Raw genomic sequence first — 20211 nt, forward strand, 5'->3', positions numbered from 1 at the left:
CAAGTTTATATCATGCAGCACCATGGGACCCCCATTTTTATCCTTATAACTCTTGTGCTCTCTCTCCAGAAAACCAAGAAATTTCAAGGTGAAAATTAACTTTCAAATTCTCAGTGAGAGGGCTTCCCAGGTGGCGCAGTGGTTGAGAATCCGCCCGCCAATGCAGGGGACACGGGTTCAAGCCCTGGTCCGGGAAGATCCCACGTGCTGCGGAGCAACTAAGCCCGTGCGCCACAGCTACTGAGCCTGCACTCTAGAGCCCGCGAGCCACAACTACTGACCCACGAGCAACAACTACTGAAGCCCGCTCACCTAGAGCCCGTGCTCCGCAACAAGAGAAGCCACCGCAATGAGAAGCCCGCGTACCACAATAAGAGTAGCCCCTGCTCACGACTAGAGAAAGCCCGCACGCAGCAACAAAGACCCAACACAGCCAAAAATAAATAAATTAATTAATTAAAAAATTTTTTTTCCAATGAGAAAAGAGCCAGGCACATTACTGGCCACCATATCTCAAGGCTGCTTGTATTTCTCTGTAATTTCTGAGACTATCTGTTAAGACATCTCAAACCTTAGCTTCTTAGAATGCCCTGAATGTTCTTCAAAACTAGTGTTCACCCAGAAATAAAACTGGTCTGTCATCTTAATAGATCTTGTTGTGTCGGCCTTAGGGAGAAAGCAAAAGGACTTAGGGGCTATGTAAGAACGAATGTATCCATCTTTAAACATGCGTAGGGCCACTCTAGGTGGTCCATTTAGCGGTGGTAATGAGGATGATAGTAAAACAAGCAGTTTGCAGGTATAAAGGAAGGGTACATGATACTAGATAGCAACAACAAAGTTTTATGAAAGGCAATTAAAGTCAAATTATCTGCCTTCTCTTCATTTTCCCATCTCTAAGGATTCTGTCTTTAATTATCCTCTCTTCTCTCCCTGCATTTTTCTTTTTATTTATTTAATTATTTAACTATTTAATTATTTAATCATTCATTCATTTGGCTGTGCTGGGTCTTCGTTGTGGCATGCGAACTCTTAGTTGTGGCATGCATGTGGGATCTAGTTCCCTGACCAGGGATTGAACCCGGGCCCCCTGCATTGGGAGCGCGGAGTCTTAACCGCTGGACCACCAGGGAAGTCCCCCTACATTTCTTTTCTTTGGTAATCTCATACAATCTTTTGGCTCTAACTTCTGGAAGATAACTTCCAAGTCATTTTCCCAGCCTTGATCTCCAGTACTGAATTTCAAACTGCCTGTTACACATTTCTTTCTGGAGGTCTCACTGATATCTCACTCAGTATGTATAAAACTGACCCTTCACCTTCACCTTCAAACCTGCTCCCTCTCCCACGTTTCCTATTTGTGTTATGACACCAACAAACTCTCAGTAATTTTATATAGTTCTACCACTATCAATACCCAAGTTCAAGTTCTCATTACCTCTCTTGGACTCTTGCAATGGCCTCCTCCAGTCTCCCCTTGTCACACCTCCAGATCACCCACTGCCAAGTTAATCTTCCTAAGGCATTGCTCTGATTATGTTGCCTCCCTATTTGCAATCTTTAGTTATTGTTCCCCACAACATAAAAGCTCAGATGTCTTAGCTTGGTATTCAAGCTTTTCCCTTCCAAAACACAGGAACCATTTACTGAGCACTTTGTGCCAGACAGCTCTTAATGTGTATGGTCTCACCCAATTCTCCCAATAACCCTGAGGGAGGAGGTATTTTTATCTTCATTTTAAAAAGAGGATGCTCAGGCCTAGAGAGATTAAATAACTTTCCGAAGGTCATGTAGCTAGTGAGTGGCAGAGCTGGGATGTAATTTGGCCCTAGCTTTATTTCTCACTACTTCCCTTCAAAGATACCAGCCAAACAGAATGCCTCACAAATTCTCGGGCTGCTTCTTTTGAAAGGAATACACTTCTCCTCCTCAACACTGCAGGTCTTAAGTCCAGTTCAAATGCCACTTCTGAATTCCTATAACACTTTAGCACTCTCTCTATAATATATATTACTTTCTACTGTGTGTGTGTGTGTGTGTGTGTGTGTGTGTGTGTGTGTGTGTGTGTGTGTGTATTGCAGGTTTCCCACTAAAGTATAAACTCCTTAACAGAAGGTAGTTTAACTAACTTGCTACATGGAGATGAGGGAACAAAATTTTGCAAATAAGAGGCAATCAAAAAAGGAACTATTATGTTAATGAGAGACAGTGAGTGGATTTCACTTACTGGTTCTGTAAATACTCCTGGTTCTTCCCTCTAGGAATCAAATCTTATTCCAGACCTGTATTCACTGATTCAGTAGAGATTAATTTAGAGTTTACATAGCAGGAATTATTTTCCAACTACATAGTTTCTTATTTTCTTTTTTCTTTTAGTCATATTCCTCCATTGGCTGTCTGCAGAGAAGTCAGCTGATATTTTGATAGGGATTGCAGAGTACTCAATTTCGGGAGTACTGTCATCTTAACAACATTAAATCTGCTGATACACAAACATGAAATGTCTTTCCATTGGTTTAGGTCTTCTTTAATCTCGTTTAACAGTATTTTGTAGTTTTCAGTGTACAAGTCTAGCTTTAATTTCTGTTAACTTTGTTCCCAAAGATTCTATTTTTGAATCTACTATAAATAGAATTATTTTATTAATTGTTTTAATTTTTATTGTTCCTTTCAAAGAGTCAACTTTTGGTTTCACTGATTTTCCCTATTGTTTTTCTATTCTCTATTTCATTTCCATTCTGATCTTTTATTTCCTTCTTTCTCCTTGATTTGGGTTTAGCTTGCTCTCATTTTTGTAGTTTCTTAAGGCAGAAGTTTGTTACCAATTTGAGATATTTCTTCAATTTTAATATAAGCATTTACAAATATAATTTTCCCTCTGAATATCTTATTAGCTTCAATCCATAATTTTTTGTATATTTTATTTTCATCTTAAGATGTTTTCTAATTTCCCTCGTGACTTCTTCTTTTACTCATTTGTTATTTTGGAGCGTTATTTAATTTCTACATATTTGTGAATTTCCCAAATTTCCTTCTGTTGTTGGTTTCTAATTTAATTCCACTGTGGTTGGAGAACAGCCTTTGTATAATGTCAATCCTTTTAAATCTGTTGAGGCTTGTTTTATGGTCTAACATATGGTCTATCCTGGAGAATATTCCATATGCACTTGAGAAGAATATGTATTATGCTGTTTGGGGGTGAAGTGTTCTGCACATATCTGTCAGGTCCAGTTGGTTTATAGCATTCTTCAACTGTTTTACTTCCTTGTTGATCTTCTACCCATTACTGAAAGTGAGATATATCTTTTTACACCTTTATTGGAGTATAATTGCTTTACAATGGTGTGTTAGTTTCTGCTGTATAACAAAGTGAATCAGCTATACGTATACATATATCCCCGTATCTCCTCCCTCTTGCGTCTCCCTCCCACCCTCCCTATCCCACCCCTCTAAGGTGGTCACAAAGCACCGAGCTGATCTCCCTGTGCTATGCGGCTGCTTCCCACTAGCTATCTATTTTACATTTGGTAGTGTATATATGTCAATGCTACTCTCACTTCGTCCCAGCTTCCCCTTCCCCTTTCCCCGTGTCCTCAAGTCCATTCTCTACATCTGCATCTTTATTCCTGTCCTACCCCTCAGTTCATCAGAACCCCCTTTTTTTTTTTAGATTCCATACATATGTGTTAGCATATGGTATTTGTTTTTCTCTTTCTGACTTACTTCACTCTGTATGACAGACTCTAGGTCCATCCACCTCACTACAAATAGCTCAATTTCATTTCTTTTTATGGCTGAGTAATATTCCATTGTATATATGTGCCGCATCTTCTTTACCCATTCATCTGTCGATGGACACTTAGGTTGCTTCCATGTCCTGGCTATTGTAAACAGTGCTGCAATGAACATTGTGGTACGTGTCTCTTTTCGAATTATGGTGAAAGTGGGATATTAAAGTTTCCAACTATTATTGTTAAATTATCTGTTTCTCCCTTCAATTCTGTCTGCTTTTGCTTCATGCATTTTGGGGGTTCTGTTGTTAGGTCCATATATGGGTATAATTTTTATATCTTCCTAATGGACTTTATCAATATGAAATGTCCCTCTTTATATCTAGTAACATTTTCTGTTGAAAGTCTATTATTCTTTCTGATATTAGTATAGCCACTCTAGCTCTCTTATGGTTGCTATTTATATGGTACGTCTTTTTTCATCTTTTTATTTTCAACCTATTTGTATCTCTGAATTAAAGTGTATAGATATTAAATTTGTGTATGTTAAAAAAATCCAATTGGATAATCTCCATCTTTTGATTGGATTGTTTAATCTGGTCACATTTAATGTTTTTACTGTTATGTCAGAATTGACGTCCGCTATTTAGCTTTCTGTTTTCTGTATGTGTCATGCCTTCTTTGTTTCTTTCTTCCTCTACTTTTCCTCTTTTCATGTTTTGTGGATATTTTCTAGTTTAACATTTATGAATCTAACAATACATTACTACAATTATTACTTTATATAATGTTATGCCTTTTGAGGAAGCTAAGAGAAGTAAGTGGAGCAAGGACATATTTATAATATTTATAGAGTTTGTTAAATCAACCTTCTTTTTCCATTTTTAATTTTCTTCACTTCTTACTGTGGATCTGAGTTACCATCTGGTGTTAATTCCTCACTCTAATACAGCTTTGCTCCCACCCACTTCTTTTATGCTGTTATCAGCAAATATTTTACATCTATACACAAGCCCAACAATAAAATTATATTCATATATAAAATTATATACAAATATATACACATTGTTTATGCAATTATTCTTTAAATCAGTTAAGAATAGAAAGAGGAAGAAATATGCCACTGTATTGTCTTTTACAATTAATTACAGTTACCACTGCCAGTACTCTGTTTTTTCATGCAAATTTGAATTACTATCTGGTGTCACTTGCTTTCAAGGTGAAGAACTCTTTTTAGTATTTCTCGTATGCAGCTTTGCTACAAACACATTCCATCAGCTTTTGTTTACATAAGAATATACTTATTTCACCTTCATTTTCTAAAAATAGTTTTACTGGATTTATGATTCCCGGTTAAGTCTTTCTTTAAGTACTATGAATATGTCATCCCACTGCCTCCTGGTTTCCATTGTTTCTGATGAGAAGCCAGATGTTAATCTTACTGGGGTTCTCTTTTACATGATGAATATTTTTCTCTTGTGGCTTTCAAGATATTCTCTTTGCCTTTGGCTTTCAATATTTTCACTGCATAGCTGTAAATCCCTTTGCATTTATCCTATTTTGAGTTACTTGAGCTTCTTGGATGTGTAAATTAATGTTTTTCATCAAATTTGGAAAGTTTTCAGCCATTATTTCTTTGAATATTTTTTATACCTCTTTTCCTCCCTCTCCTCTTCTTCTTGTACTCCTAATTTGCATATGTTGGTGCACTTAATGGTGTCCTACATTTTTCTGAGGCTCTTTTCATTTTTCTTCATTCTTTTTTCTCTCTATTCTTCAGACAGCATAATCTGTAATTGCTGTATCTTCAAGTTTGCTGATTCTCCTGCCAACCCTAATGTGCTGCTGAGTCCCTTTAGTGAAATGTTCACATTAGTTATTACACGTTTCACCTCAAGAATTTCCATTTGGTTCTTTCAAAAAATAAATTTTGTCCCTTTATTAATATTCTGCACTTGATGAAACATGGTCTCCTTTAGTTCTCTGAACATATTTATAATGGCTGCTTTGAAGTCTTTGTTTGCTAAATCCAACATCTGGGTCTCTTTAGGAGCAGTTTCTATTACCTGCTTTCCCCCTACCCCTATGTACAGGTCACACTTTCCTGTTTCTTTGCATGTCTCATAATTTTTTGTTGACAACTGATATTTTAGATAATAACAGTATAGCAACTCCCACTTCCCTGAGTGGTTGTTGCCACTGTTTGCTGGGTTGTTTTCTCAGTGACTTGGCTGAAGTGACTCTATGAAATTTGTTTCCCCTGTAGTATGCTGAGTATTCTGCTCAGATTTATTCTTGATTTTTATCTTTTACCTGGCAATCTAGGAGTTACCCTGAGTCAGCATAGGCCAAAGGTTATAATTAAGCCCTCTTAGCCAGTTAGATTTTTACCCTGTACCACTGGATATATGTGTGGCTTGGAGGCTGCTATCACAGTTCAAGGAATTCATGTTTCTACCCCACATTCAGCCAGGTAGTAGTAGCTTGGATTTTCCCTCTCCAATCACCTCTGACGCCTGGGTCAGAGTAGCTTACTGTTCATCCAGTGGTTGATTAGAGGTTGTGCTTAAGTCCCTAGTACCAGTGAGGCTCCTGCTCTCTGTTGTTTGATCTGTGTGAGGCTTGGGGACTGCATTCAAGTCCACCTTGTGTCCTGAATGAGTGCGGTCTCGTGCTTATGCACAGCCTTCCTAACCGCCAGGGTTGACTATGATCCCAGGAGTGCTCTTCTTGGCTATCTTTTTGCTTGGTTCTCTCTGTTACCAAACTTACGGTTATGCAGCCATTTTGCTTGTTGTAACTTGCATCAAGGAGCTATGAGTGCCCTTTTAATTGTTTGCCACTAAGATTTCCATTGTTTGTGACAATGCCCTTAGGAATGGAATTCTTCATGATCTGTTCCACACAAAGTCAGTTCTCCCTAAGCAGAACCTCTGTGCCACTGTGCAAGAGCCGATGGCAGGGACAGTGAGTGGTCCACTCTCTAAGAGGGAAACCTTTTCTTTACAAATGGGTGCTGGGATGGTTTTTGGCTTGCTCCTTCTGGCATGAACCTCTGCCCTATAAGTAAGCTAGGGCTGGAGCAATAGGAGTCCAGGATTGTCAGCATGCTGTCCCTAGGTGAGTGCTTCCACGCTTTGAATGGGGGCTGGGTGGGGGAAGAGAGACCCAGTCCTCTTGATTCTGCTTGGAATAGAGCTCCCGCAAGACAGACCTGGGGGATATGAGAAATGTCAGAGGCCTAACCCCTCAGGTGAAACCATAGCTCTAGACTAGGAGCTAGGAAGAGAGGGAGCCCCCAATTTCTTGACCACACCTACCTGGATTAGAGCTTCTTGAGTAGTTACATAGCTTGGAGGGGGATGAGAGCAGGCGAATGCCAAAGACTCTTGCTGTTCTTTCTGAGATTTAATAGATTTTCTTGAATGAATGTTTCTGTACTTGCTGTATGCCCCTAGGACAATTTCTAGGAACTAGGAATGATTGTTTTGTTTTGTTTAATATTTTTTTCCAGTTAAATGGGTACTTGTTGGTGAAAGAGTTCATCACACTACTCATTTTGCCATTCTGGAAGTCTTTCTCAAAGATCATATTTTAAAATGTTAATACTGGCTCTTGAATCAATCTTATTCATTTTCAAAACTGTTTTTCTATTTCTACCTCATGTTTGTTGTTTCAAATATTCCATTAACTATATTAGAATGTCTCCCTCCTCTCCTTCCGCCATTACAATGTAATTTGGATTTTTTTTGGTTATCCTTTTAAAACATGAAATAATTAGCCTTTGACATATAGCTTACTCAAAGGTTCTCTAAATATCTAAATAAATTACAGCCACTAATTCTCACCTTTGTCTGTATGCTTATGGCTACTTTAGACCTTAGTTTATACCACTCATATGAAACCTAGCATGTACCAGGGATGCTTACATATATAACTCTGAGTACCATAAGCTCCTTCATCTTTGATTCCATCACTGCCTTAGAGCACTGCTTTCATATAGTAAGCACTCAAATGTATGTAGAATGAATGAACAGAAAGGGGACTATTTCCTTTAAAAGATATAAGCTGTCTTCCCCTCAAAGGTTATGCTTGCTTACATACTAGCTAAACGTACTCTTTATTGCAGGTCTTCCCCTCCCCTTGCTAGATTCGTGAGACTCACAGAGCCGTTTCCAATGACACCTCTGGAACACTTCCTAGGTCTTATAACCTACTCCACTAGAAATTTTTAAAACATGCTTGGATGGTGTAGGCTTTATTTTATCTAGAGTTAAAGAGCTGTACTACATGACCCAAGGACCCTTATCAGCTTCAGGTTTTGATAACGAAGGAGACTTTTGCAACCCTGGACTAAACTTATTATTCCCTTAACATGGTTTTAACAGGAAACCTTGTATATTTTATTAAACTCTTGGGCACCTTAATTTTCCTCTATAAAATTTGAATCCCCCTATATGTGTAGCTTGAAACGACATATCATTTACTGACCTTACATAAAACATATGACATTAGCAGCATCGATTATCACATATCTCTTGAAAGAACACTATTCTCGAATTAAAATTACACGTAAATAGTCACAGTACTTTGCCTGTCCTCCAGAGCCAAAACCCAACTCTGGATACAGCAGTTCTATAAAGACTCATATAGAAATCCTAATTAAGACTGATGAAGTATGCCACCCAATGGATGTACTGCCATACTGCACTCATAAAATACACACATACATAGGTTAGCATTTGTTATCTCCTCCAGGTTACCAAAATTCACTAGACAGTACCAAAAGAAACACTGAAGAGAAAGGAAAAGTGGTCACAGTAGGAAAAGGACAGCCTTCAAGAGCAATGACACCCTGATACTCCAGTGGCAATTCTGATACATGACCATCTCAAGGAGATCGAGGTAGAGAGGTAACAATGTGCTTCGAAAAAACACAGCACTTTACTGTACACCCCTCCCAACCAAAAAGGGGAGTTGGAAAACTGTAGATGGAAACAGTAGAATTAGACTCAAATCCCTGAGACCGACTAGGCTATATTTCTTACTCCCTTGCTGCATAGTTCTATCTCAGAAATAGCTCCTTCAATATGACTCGATTCAACCATTAGTTACTGAGTACCTACTCTCTTCCAAGGCACTATTCTTGATGCTTTCATACAGATTCTCACTTAATTCCTTTAGAGTTCTACTAGTTTTTCTCCTAACAGTTTACTTCTTCTTGAGACTTTTTGTTCATGCTCGGGGTGACATGGGGTTCCTTCAGTATCTACAGAGCTTAATTGTGGAAGAATCACTGAAGAGGGGACTTGCACACATAAAGAGATGTTTGTCTAGGTATAAGAAGCTGAAAAGACCCACCTAAGAAGAAAGAAGGAAAGGAATCAGTAACTTTGGCAGGGGCGGGGGCAGGAATCATTTTTACCCTATTATATATTCCACTGCTTTTTTCCTACAGTATGTTAGGAAAATATCCAAACGGAAAAGGGTTAATGAAAACTTCACAACCTACTATTTAACAGTCATATTATTGAGGACTATAGAAGTTTCTACTGTTAGAGAACAACTCTGTACCTTCCCTATGGCTTGGCCCTGCCCGAAGTGAGAAGCACAGTGGCGAGGAGAAAGCAAGTCACAAATAGCAGTCCTGAGTTCCAGTCTCATGGCAGCATAGGGGCAGTCATACCTTTTAGTGCTTCAAATATTCCTGATGTTTAAGAAAATTTCTGTTGTAAAGGCTAACAAAATAATATTGATAAGGTGCTAGAAGATGAACAAGTAAATCCCAAGACTAAACTTATACTAAAAATTTACCCTAGGAAACAATGAACTAGAAGGCTTACCTAATGGCACAAACTTCTAATACTTATTTTTATATATGGCCAACATGTGCTAGGCCTACGGGGCTGCACAGGATTTCAATATTCCTAAACTTAAGGAAAGAAATAATGCTTATCTATGTAATGTTACCTTACATTTGTATAGTACATTACGCTTTTCAAAGGGTTTTCATGTCCATTATTTCACTTACACAATTCCCAACATAATGTGAATACATAATCCATAAAAGAGCATTTGTCAGACGATGATCACCTCCAAAAAGTAAAAAAAAAAAAAAAGATCGACAGACTTGACATGACAGTTATAATGCTGAAAAATGGGGGATACATGCAACATGCAATTCTATCAACCCAAAATGGTGTTTCTCCTTCTGAATTCCATGCCAGGCCTTAGGAAAAACATAAACATTATAACCATACCAATTTATTTTACAGGAAAACAAACCCTGAGGCTTATTACTGAAGAGAGTCTATGTTTTTTTACCCACCTGGAAAACTGAAAAACACTGGAATCCAGAGGCTTAAGTTGAAGAGAAGGTGTTCTGCTTTCTTCTCCAACAGATGAAAGCCGGTTAGGGCTATCAATTCCCTCATATTCAATCGTCTTATTATTCAAGTCATCCATATCTTGAATAGAAGGGATCTTGAGTGGATTAGTGAATACCTAGCAAAGAAAGAAAGAACTCATAAAAAATCCCAATTTCAAACTAAATACCAAAGGATGAGTCAATCCTTCTGATGCTAGGAAAGAACACTTGGCCAAATAAAAACGAACTGTTTCCTACACAAAACAAACAGCGCGCAGTAATGTACACTAGAACACTGACCCCAGGCACGTTCAGTTATAACCTTATCAACTGGACACCAACAGACCTCCCCAACTCACTTATTGGCTCCCAGAGTCATCCCACCCGCAACACAAACCCAGGCCCCCTAGTCACTGTCTAATTCTCTCTTGTGACCCAGTTTAAGGCTGGGTTTTCACTCCTCTGAGCTCTGTGATGAGGGAAGGGATGAAGGGAATAAGCACTGCAGCAAGGGTCTGTGCTGGTCTTGGAGAAATGCATGCGAGAGACTAATATATATTCGTATTGCACACACACAGAGACATGCATCTGGGATCTTGTGGGAGAGCCAGCTTATGAAGATAGTATGAATGATGAAGGTGAAGGAGTATAAAGGGGAGGTAAACTGAATGAGGACAGGGCGGTCCCAGGAAATCTCCCAATCTCTAGATCAGACTATTAAGCCAAGACATGAGGGTATGCAACCTGTTTATTAATACACCTGGGTCTTGGAAGGATATCAGAGGAAGAATTAGTATTTAATTGCCTCTATCCTCACCAGTCTGACCTACCCTGACTGAGTGGGTGGAAGGTGAATCTAACATGCTACTAGCAGGTATCTCTGGGAAAGAGGGTCAAGAGGAAAATCATGCAGAAAGGCAAGGTTGGGTGGGGAAGATATATGGGTGCTATGGTGGCTGTCAGGAAAGGAGTGTCCCTGAAAGGACGGCCAACCTTATTGCACCCTTCAGCGTCCGGAGCTGGGCAACCATGTCCGAGAGACAGTGCTCCTGAAAATTCAAAACAGCAGAGTCTTTATAAAGCCAGCCAGCCTGAAAGCAGGGATGGGGAGGGGCACAAAGAACCACCCCTTCTTCCCAAGAGGAAGGAGAAAGGAATCACCCCTGAATCCTGGAAGAAAGGAGACTGAGGAAAACCAGACACTCAACAGGAGCAGCCTGTATGAGGATGGAACATAACCCTGAATATTCTGTGACACCGAATGTGATATTCACACTGTCCAGAATCAGTACTGAATCCAAATCTGGACAATAAATGATTTGGCTTTTCTATTTTTGGTGATCTGAACATCAGTAACAGCAGATCAAAGCAAAATCAAAAGATCCAGTGAAAAAAAAGACCACCAGAACAACTGGTTTGTTATTGCTATGCAGCTTTCAAGAGTGCTGCTTCCTTCAACCTATGTCCTCTGTTGGGGAAAATTTTGTGTAAGAAAAGCAAGAGGGTGGACTGTCTCTCACCTGGTGGCTCTCACTTTCCACTGGTACCTTCTTCTTCTCAACAGTTTGATCTCTAGGAGAAGATAAAAGGGATATTTAGTTCACTCATGAAATTTCTCAGTCTGAAATGGATTACCAATTATAGACTTAGGTTATAATGTTCCTTCTAAACTAGAAATAGTGTGAGCCTTGTTGAGTAACTAAGTGCTCCTTCCTGAACTCTGCTACTGAAGAGAGATTTCAAATGCCCTATCAAAAGGTGGGGGGAAGAGGGAGAGAAGGTAAAGTCAATCACTAGTTGAGACATTCAGGAGATGACTAGAAAGAATAAAGAACTGGAAGACCAGAGAGGTGAATAGGGAAATCATTTTAAAAAAATCATCTCTCTTCTCAAAATTCTCCTGTCCTATTAGGAAGGGTCAGGCTCCTCTACCGTACGATATAGAGCACCACCTCGGGTATACTCAACTGTTTCTTAGCTTTGCTCAAGTACAGGTCTTCATCAACGAGTTCTTGTTCCTCTGGAACAGAGCACCTCCTGCAGTACAGAGAAGAAATCATCTTTCAGAAACAAAATGTGCCCTTCACTGTTACCCTTAACTTTCCTCATGACTATGACAAGGCAGGTTAACACCCCTCTAACATTACAGAGTTCAGATTCCACCCACATTACAAAACCTGTGTGCAGGATAACATGTAGCAATTCTCTTTTCAAGGCAGATCATATCATTATTTTTGGTGTATATATCACCATTCTCCCAAGACACTCAAAGTACCAAAGCATAATCTCTAGTTCTACACAGTGAAGTTCAAGCACAAGAGAGACTTGCTTGAGGTTCCATACAAAGAGAATATTGCTGAGACTAGAACTGAGGTCTTTTGCCTCGTGTACTAAGAAAGTAATTCCCAAGGTGCCGTCTAGAAGCAGGAGCATCCCTAGACTATGTGATGATACCTGAAGAGGAAAATCAGAGGTTATGATAGAGAGCAGCAAGAAGAGACTAGGAGCTGACATTGTAAAAGGAACAGAACAGAGACTAGCAAAGAGATGAAAAAGAGAATTCTATAAATGAAAAGACTAGATGTAAAGCACGAGGAAGAGAATTTTAGGAGTAAAAGCTGAAAGGAGTACTAGAAAATGTACTCAATGGACAAAAGCAATCCTAGAAATAAACAAAAATTAATAATAATTGGAAACCCTATGTTATACCCATTTTATTAGGGCACAAAGTGTCCTGGAAGGCTATGTCTCCTGGACTAAGTATAGACTGATAGCATATACAGGATTCAAAAATGAGACTTCTAAGCACTCAGTCCTACTTTTTTTTTTTGCGGTATGCGGGCCTCTCATTGTTGTGGCCTCTCCTGTTGCGGAGCACAGGCTCCGGACGCGCAGGCCCAGTGGCCATGGCTCACGGGCCCAGCTGCTCCGCGGCATGTGGGATCTTCCCGGACCGGGGCACGAACCTGTGTCCCCTGCATCGGCAGGCGGACTCTCAACCACTGCGCCACCAGGGAAGCCCTCAGTCCTACATTTTAATCACACAACCCTAAGAGATACTTAGGCACATCTGGAGACTACGGGGAAATGCTTGCTCATTACAGACCTGGACTTCGTTTATTTAATTTCCTCCATTTTAAACATTTTTTTCTAAAAAGCATACTCTGGTTTAGTACCTTTTTTCTATCAGCATTTATTCTGCAGAAAAATGTTAAGAAAGTCACAGCTGAATTGAAGCAAACTGAGTTATTATCAACCTATGTGACTAAGTCATATAAAAAATATTTGTTAAGTTGAAATGAACACCCATGGATATGACAGGCACTATCTAGATGTTAGCTGCTTCAAGAAACACATGGTATATTAGAAAGACAAACATGTAAACAACCTGCATTGAATGTACAATAGGTACTACAACAGATGCAAGTATAGGAAGCATATGAAGAAAACTGTCAACTCAACCTGAAATGTAAATCCCTTGTTCTCAAATAATTTATAATCTCTTGAAGGGCCCAAGTATATATATCCAAAAAATTCAAACAGTGCGTGAACAAATGTGAAGAATTAAATACCACAGGAAGCCAGAGTAAAATAACTGTAAACTACTGTCAACTGGAGAAGTATCACACAAAATACTTAAGCTTACCAGACGGATATGATTTAGATAGGCAGATGGAATACAGAAAGTCACTGTAAGCAAGTGGAATGACAGTATCAAGTCATGGAGATGGGAATACGTATGGCATGTGTGGGGAAGAGTGAAGCCACAGGCCTGCTAAAGCAGAAGGTTCGTGTTAAGATACAATGAATAGGTAGAGTGGGACCAGTTAGCATAGGGGCTTGAATGCCAGGGTGAAGAGTGTGGACTTGAGATGAAAAGTGCTTTAGGATACAGAGACAAGTCAGGAGTTCTCTCTGACATAATACTGAGTCTTAACCTTACCTGTACTTTGGATGGGAATTATAGTAACAAAACCATCTTGCAGGTAATGTAGATGGATCAACCTTGCCAGGAAGCTTCCTCCATTTAAGACACTCATCACACTGTACCCATGTCTGGTCAGGAATCTTCCTGAATGAAGGAAAACAGAAGTATGACTGTGTATATCCTAGTTCTGTACTCTGTCTTACATTAGAAAAGCATAACCTAAAAATGAAAGTACATGATTTTATATGTGAAATGTGTTACAAATGTTATCATCCAGGTGTCTAAAATGTATATGTCTTAAACTTCACAGATAAAATAATGATAGGACTAGACCAGATATGGATATGAAAAATAGTAGCAAGTTTTAACATGGTGAGCTACCATATTACAGAGGTCCACAGTACTTACCTTGGAATCTTATCCTTAAGCAAACAAAAGGATAACTTTAAAATTTATTAATCAGCAAAAAGTTTTATATATATTACAATATTACTAAAAAATAAGACCGATAGAATCATTTTATTTGCTTCCATCCAATCCCGTGATAGATTTGAAATGCATTTGTGAGAGTCATTGAAGCACCGTCATTAAAATGACTCCCCCTTTTCCCTGCAGGCTCCCTAGTCCTCCCTTTTTTTTTTCCTTTCAAGAAGTCTTTGTTCATACTTAAATCAAAATCAATATTAGGTTGATATTCCCAAAGTTAACCTTAAAAAGTAACATAAATTTGGGCTTCCCTGGTGGCGCAGTGGTTGAGAGTCCGTCTGCCGATGCAGGGGACACGGACTCGTGCCCCGGTCCGGGAGGATCCCACATGCCGCGGAGCGGCTGGGCCCGTGAGCCATGGCCGCTGAGCCTGCGCGTCCGGAGCCTGTGCTCCGCAACGGGAGAGGCCACAACAGTGAGAGGCCCACGTACCACAAAAAAAAAAAAAAAGTAACATAAATTTGATTAAATTTCGTAACTAGAAATGGTGGCTCCAGTTCAACAACTGGGTTAAGTTATGAAGAGAAAATTCTTCCAGAGTTCTACTCTTAAAACACATGCCCATTCCCATCTCCTCTAGGAAGTGTAACCCAGTCACCCACACCTTAGAGTAAATTTGTTTCTCTGCAAGAGGAGATGATCATTATATAATAGAAGTAGTCAGCATCTAATATGTGAAAGGCAGACCAGAGTGGGAAGGGGGAAGGCTGGAGAAAAGACAGAAAGAGGGTAGAGGGACACCTAGGGCCAATTTGAAAAACATGTAATTTAGACTAAAAGATTGTGTGTATGTTACATTTACACTGCTCTTTAGTATACTAGACATTTCAATAGAGTGGTATGATTCTTTTATGTCTTAGTTCAATATTTTTCTTATCTTTTTAAATGGTGCTTTTTTCTAGTTATAAAAGCAATATAAGCTCATATAGAAAATACAGAAAGATATAAAAAAGAAGTAAAAGGTGCCCATAAGTCTACTACTCAAATACAATGCCCTCTTCTTGTTCAAAACTCTCTTTTAACAAAGAGAATTCATACACATTCTTGGATATATAGCTTCCTATCTCCTAGCTACAGGCTGCTCCAGCCTTGCAACCTCTAAACTCTAAGCTCAGGCCTGACCTCTGGTGTCTAAATATTTCTGTACAGTCACTGTTTCATTTAGAGCCAGAGAAAGGAGTTTCAGCTGTAGTGGAAGGGGAGAGGAAAGGTCATATTAGCTTTGGTTTTACGTGCACACACACAGAAGAGTCTCACGCAGAAGCGTGCCAATATTACTCTCTTGGGGACAAGCATTAGAGACGGTAAATCCCTCCCTCAGGTTACATGCAGACCATGGTAGATCCTCCCATCCAGGCAGATAGGAGAGACTTTTAGCTTGTGCTTGCAATAAATAGGTAGTTGAAGGGGCTATGCCATATTCTCATTGCATCCTTCCAGAAGAGTGTCGTGGTTGAGAACCTAGGTTTGGGGGCCTGACTGCTTATATTTGAACATAAGTGGATCTACCACTTTTTACTTATCCAATCTTGAACAAGTTACTTAAGCTCTCAGTGTGTCAGTGTCTACATTTGTAAAGAAGTAATAATTATCATCTGTCTATCTCATAGGGTTGTTGTGATGATTAAATAAATACATGTAAAGAACTTAGACCAGTGTCCGGCATGTAAGTACTCAACAGATAATCATCTTTCTGCCTACAGAAAAGGTTGTATAACATACATAAACACACTCCAGCAATATATGAACATCTGTTTCATTGCATTAATCACTGCTTATTTAAAAGGAAAAAAAAGGCATCTCAATTTGCATTTCTTTGAAAACCATGGATGTTGGACAGGAGTAGAGATCTTTAGAATAAGATATAGTGATATTCATACAGCAATCATGTTGCATTTAAAACAAAATTTTATATCAAACATTTGTCTGATTATTTCCTTTTTTTTTTTTTGGTGGTACGCGGGCCTCTCACTGCTGTGGCCTCTCCCATTGCGGAGCACAGGCTCCGGATGCGCAGGCTCAGCGGCCATGGCTCATGGGCCCAGCCGCTCCGCGGCATGTGGGATCTTCCTGGACTGGGGCACGAGCCCGTGTCCCCTGCATCGGCAGGCGGACTCTCAACCACTGCGCCACCAGGGAAGCCCTGATTATCTCCATTTTTAAAAAAACATGGGTGCCTACCCCAAAATGAACCTCTAATCTTTGTCTTGATGGTATAATTGACTGTATACATGTTGTTACACATCCTATCCTCTATATTATGTTCCTTTCCTGGCCTACTAAGGCATTTCATCCTGATCCACCATTCTGTGTGTAATCTCCTCTCTTAGATTCAATAAATTCTACATCTTTTTCTGACATGCTGGGTTCTCTACTTCTAGTCTCAAATTTCTTGGTACAGTTCCAACAATGTTCGCTAGTAATAAAGAGAAGGGAAATTGGCTAATATTTCTGAACGCCTGAATGCCTATTATATGCCAGGTACTGTGCAAAAAAGGTTATGTCATCTAGCTTAATATACTCAGAGAGGTGAAGTGACTTACTTAACCTAAGCTCAACCAACTATTAAGAAGCAGATCTAATAGACTTGTGGTTGCCAAGGGGGAGTGAGTAGGGGAGGGAAAGAATGGGAGTTTGGGATTACCAGAGGCAAACTACTATATATAGGATGGATAAACAACAAGGTCCTACTGTATAGCACAGGGAACTATATTCAATGTCTTGTGACAAACCATAATGGAAAAGAATATGAAAAAGAATATACATATGTATAACTCAGTCACTTTGCCGTACAGAAGAGATTAACACAACATTTTAAATCAACTATACTTCAATAAAATCTAAAAACAAAGACTAATAGACATTTATCCGTGATTTAATTTCATGATTTTTGTCTAATTATTTGAAAGTAGAGAATACACTAGTGATTTATTTAGGGTTTTAAGTAATATTCATAATATTTATAGAACTTATGACCTTAAAGCAATTGTAATACATTAGATATTATATTGATACAATAAAAGTTTCAAGTTGTTCATTAAAAAATAAAGAAGAAAAAGACCTAGATTTTCAACCCAGGAGTGGCTGATTTAAATGGTCATCATCTTCTACTATATCATGCTGCCTGCAGGATAAACTGACAGTACTAAACTCTTCATATTTATGATCCAAATCACAGAAGTGTCAAACCAGAATGAAGAGGTCTAGAGAATGATGAAATTAGTACCTGTGATTTCCTATTTTTAGTTAATTAAACTTCCTTGTGTGAAAAGCACCATCTTATCCCATTCCTTCCATTTGCTCCATAGACATTACCCCTAATACTTTTATATTCTAAATTTACTACTCACAGTATTGGCCTGACTATGGCTGAGGTCTCAAAATTCTCTTGGGAGGTCTTTTCCTTCCAATAAGCATTGAGCTTCTGGGCAAGGGCATTTATTGTCAACCTGAAAGAAAAAGAAAGAAACATGTCAATGTTGAGAATCTGTTGAATAATTTTGCAGTCTTTAAGATGCTCCCATTTAACAGAAACCAGCAATTTAGAATATTCAGCATAGGTCTGAACATCTACACTTTCAGAAACTAGGATGGGAATGTACTGCCTTTGTAAATTACATGTCAAAATGACAAAGTCAGCTGAAAAGGTAAGATGGTCACAAGTCCTAAAAAGTATTGTGTTCTCCAAATTTTAGAATCATGGCGAGGGGAGCTGACATTAGAGACAACGATAGAAGACTAAATTGCAGATAAGTTGTTGGGGAGTTATTCAATTGTTAGATGACTACAGGTAAACAATTGAGGACCAAGTTGAAAGGCAGAGGATCAAATACTGCACCCTATCTATTACAAATCAAACACTAACTTAAAAATGTCTATATGGTTCTTCTTTATCTAAATGTGGATCACAGCAGTTACAGCAACAACAGGCAACAAAGTCCCCTTCAACCTTCTACTCTATAGCTGTTAGTGGAGGCTATGCCCCAATTATGGCTCTTGCCCTTTCTCCTTTATCTCTTTTCCTTTATCTCTGAACAACAGCAGACCCAGGGTTAAACAATATAATGTGTAGAAAACCTGAATTTTACTTTTAAAAACTGTCCATTTCTAGTGACTAATTCCTATCTAATTCTACAACCCAGGATTACAACTTAATGTAGAGCTGTACACACCTGAAACACTACAAATTTAGTGTTTATATCTCTTGACTCCCCGGATAATTCCCCAAAGGTTTTGTAGACCTCTTCTCTCCTTAAGAGGAATTCTTCCTTAACTCCACCTTACTCATATTAAATTAGATTCTGACTACACAGAGAAGATTAAATCATATATGAGTTCCCCTATAAACTCTTAGTCCCCTCCAACCTACCAATGTTCCTACCTCTATGTTTATATCCTTCCCTAAAGTCACAGATGAAGAACTATTTCTTGTTTTCTCTTAAAATTTTACTTTAAATCTACTTTTTAAAAAAGATTACATGGGATTCTGGAAAGGTGATGGAGTAGGAAGCACCAGGAATCTGCCTTCCCATCTAGACAACAATTACACTGGCAAAATCTGTCTAATGTAACTATTTGGAACTCAAGAGTCTACTGAAGACTTGTAATTTCCAGGGGAATGCTTGGATGATAGATTGGCAAATTTCAGCTCTTAGCTACCCATCTCCTATCCCAGCCCTGTGACAGGCAGCTGTGCACACATTTCAAGACCAGCTTGCAGGAGCCAGGGTAGGCAAAAAAGACCTTGTCCTCCAAATATTGGGGATCTGTGCTCTGATCTCTGTTTGCTGCTCCTGATCACAGGATAATGTAATCCCATGGTAACCACAAGGGAAATAGCTATAAAATATACACAAAAGGAAATGAGAAGAATTTAAATGTTTCACTACAAAAAAATCAGCTAAACATAAAAGAAGATAGTAATACAGCAAATGAAGGACAAAATATCTATAAGGCATATAGAAAACAAATAGCAAAACGACAGTAGTTCTTTCTTATCAGTAATTGCTTTAAATGTAAGTGGATTAAACTCTCCAATCAAAAGACACAGAGTGATGGGTAAAATAAAAAAAAAAAAATGACCTAAATATATGCTGTCTACAGGAGACTAACTTTAGATACAAAGACACAAATAGGGTGAAAGTGAAAGGATGGAAAAGGATATTCCATGTAAATAGTAACCAAAAGAGAGCAAGGGTAGCTATACAAATATCAGACAAAATAGACTATAAATCACAAGAGCTAAAATGGTGAAGCAATCCAAGTGTTCGATGATAAATGAATGGATAAGCAAACTGTAGTATATACATACAATAGAATATTATTCAGCCTTAAAAAAGGAAGGATATTCTGACATATGTACATCATAAATGAAACTTGAGGACATTACATTAAGTGAAATAAGCCAGTCACAAAAAGACAGATACTGTATAATTTCACTTTTATGAGGTACTTAGAGTAGTCCAATTCATAGAGACAGAAAGTAGAATGGTGGTTGCCAGGGGCTAGGAGGAGGTGGGAATGAGGAGTTATTGTTTAATAGGTATAGAATTTCAGTTTTGCTAGATGAAAAGAGTTCTGGAGTTGGATGGTGGTGATGGTTGCATAACAATATGTATGTACTTAATACCACCGAACTGTACACTTAAAAATGGTTAAGATGGTAAATTTTATGTTATGTGTATTTTACCACAAAAAAA

The 20211-nt window shown here is 38.7% G+C and overlaps 1 protein-coding gene across 3 annotated transcripts in view; it reads right to left on the reverse strand.

The window, feature by feature from the left end:
• Positions 1-20211, reverse strand: part of MORC4 (MORC family CW-type zinc finger 4) — a 50625-nt gene that overhangs the window by 3299 nt on the left and 27115 nt on the right. For all 3 annotated transcript variants that reach the window (XM_032620236.1, XM_032620238.1, XM_032620237.1), the window contains 5 exons: positions 17863-17961; positions 14042-14170; positions 12067-12135; positions 11619-11670; positions 10060-10235 (listed from right to left, as the gene is read on the reverse strand). In XM_032620236.1, coding sequence (XP_032476127.1) covers positions 10060-10235; positions 11619-11670; positions 12067-12135; positions 14042-14170; positions 17863-17961 — 525 coding nt within the window. The remainder of the gene's footprint in view (positions 1-10059; positions 10236-11618; positions 11671-12066; positions 12136-14041; positions 14171-17862; positions 17962-20211) is intronic.

The sequence above is a fragment of the Phocoena sinus genome, chromosome X, assembly GCF_008692025.1.
Source record: "Phocoena sinus isolate mPhoSin1 chromosome X, mPhoSin1.pri, whole genome shotgun sequence".
Taxonomy (NCBI): Eukaryota; Metazoa; Chordata; class Mammalia; order Artiodactyla; family Phocoenidae; genus Phocoena; species Phocoena sinus.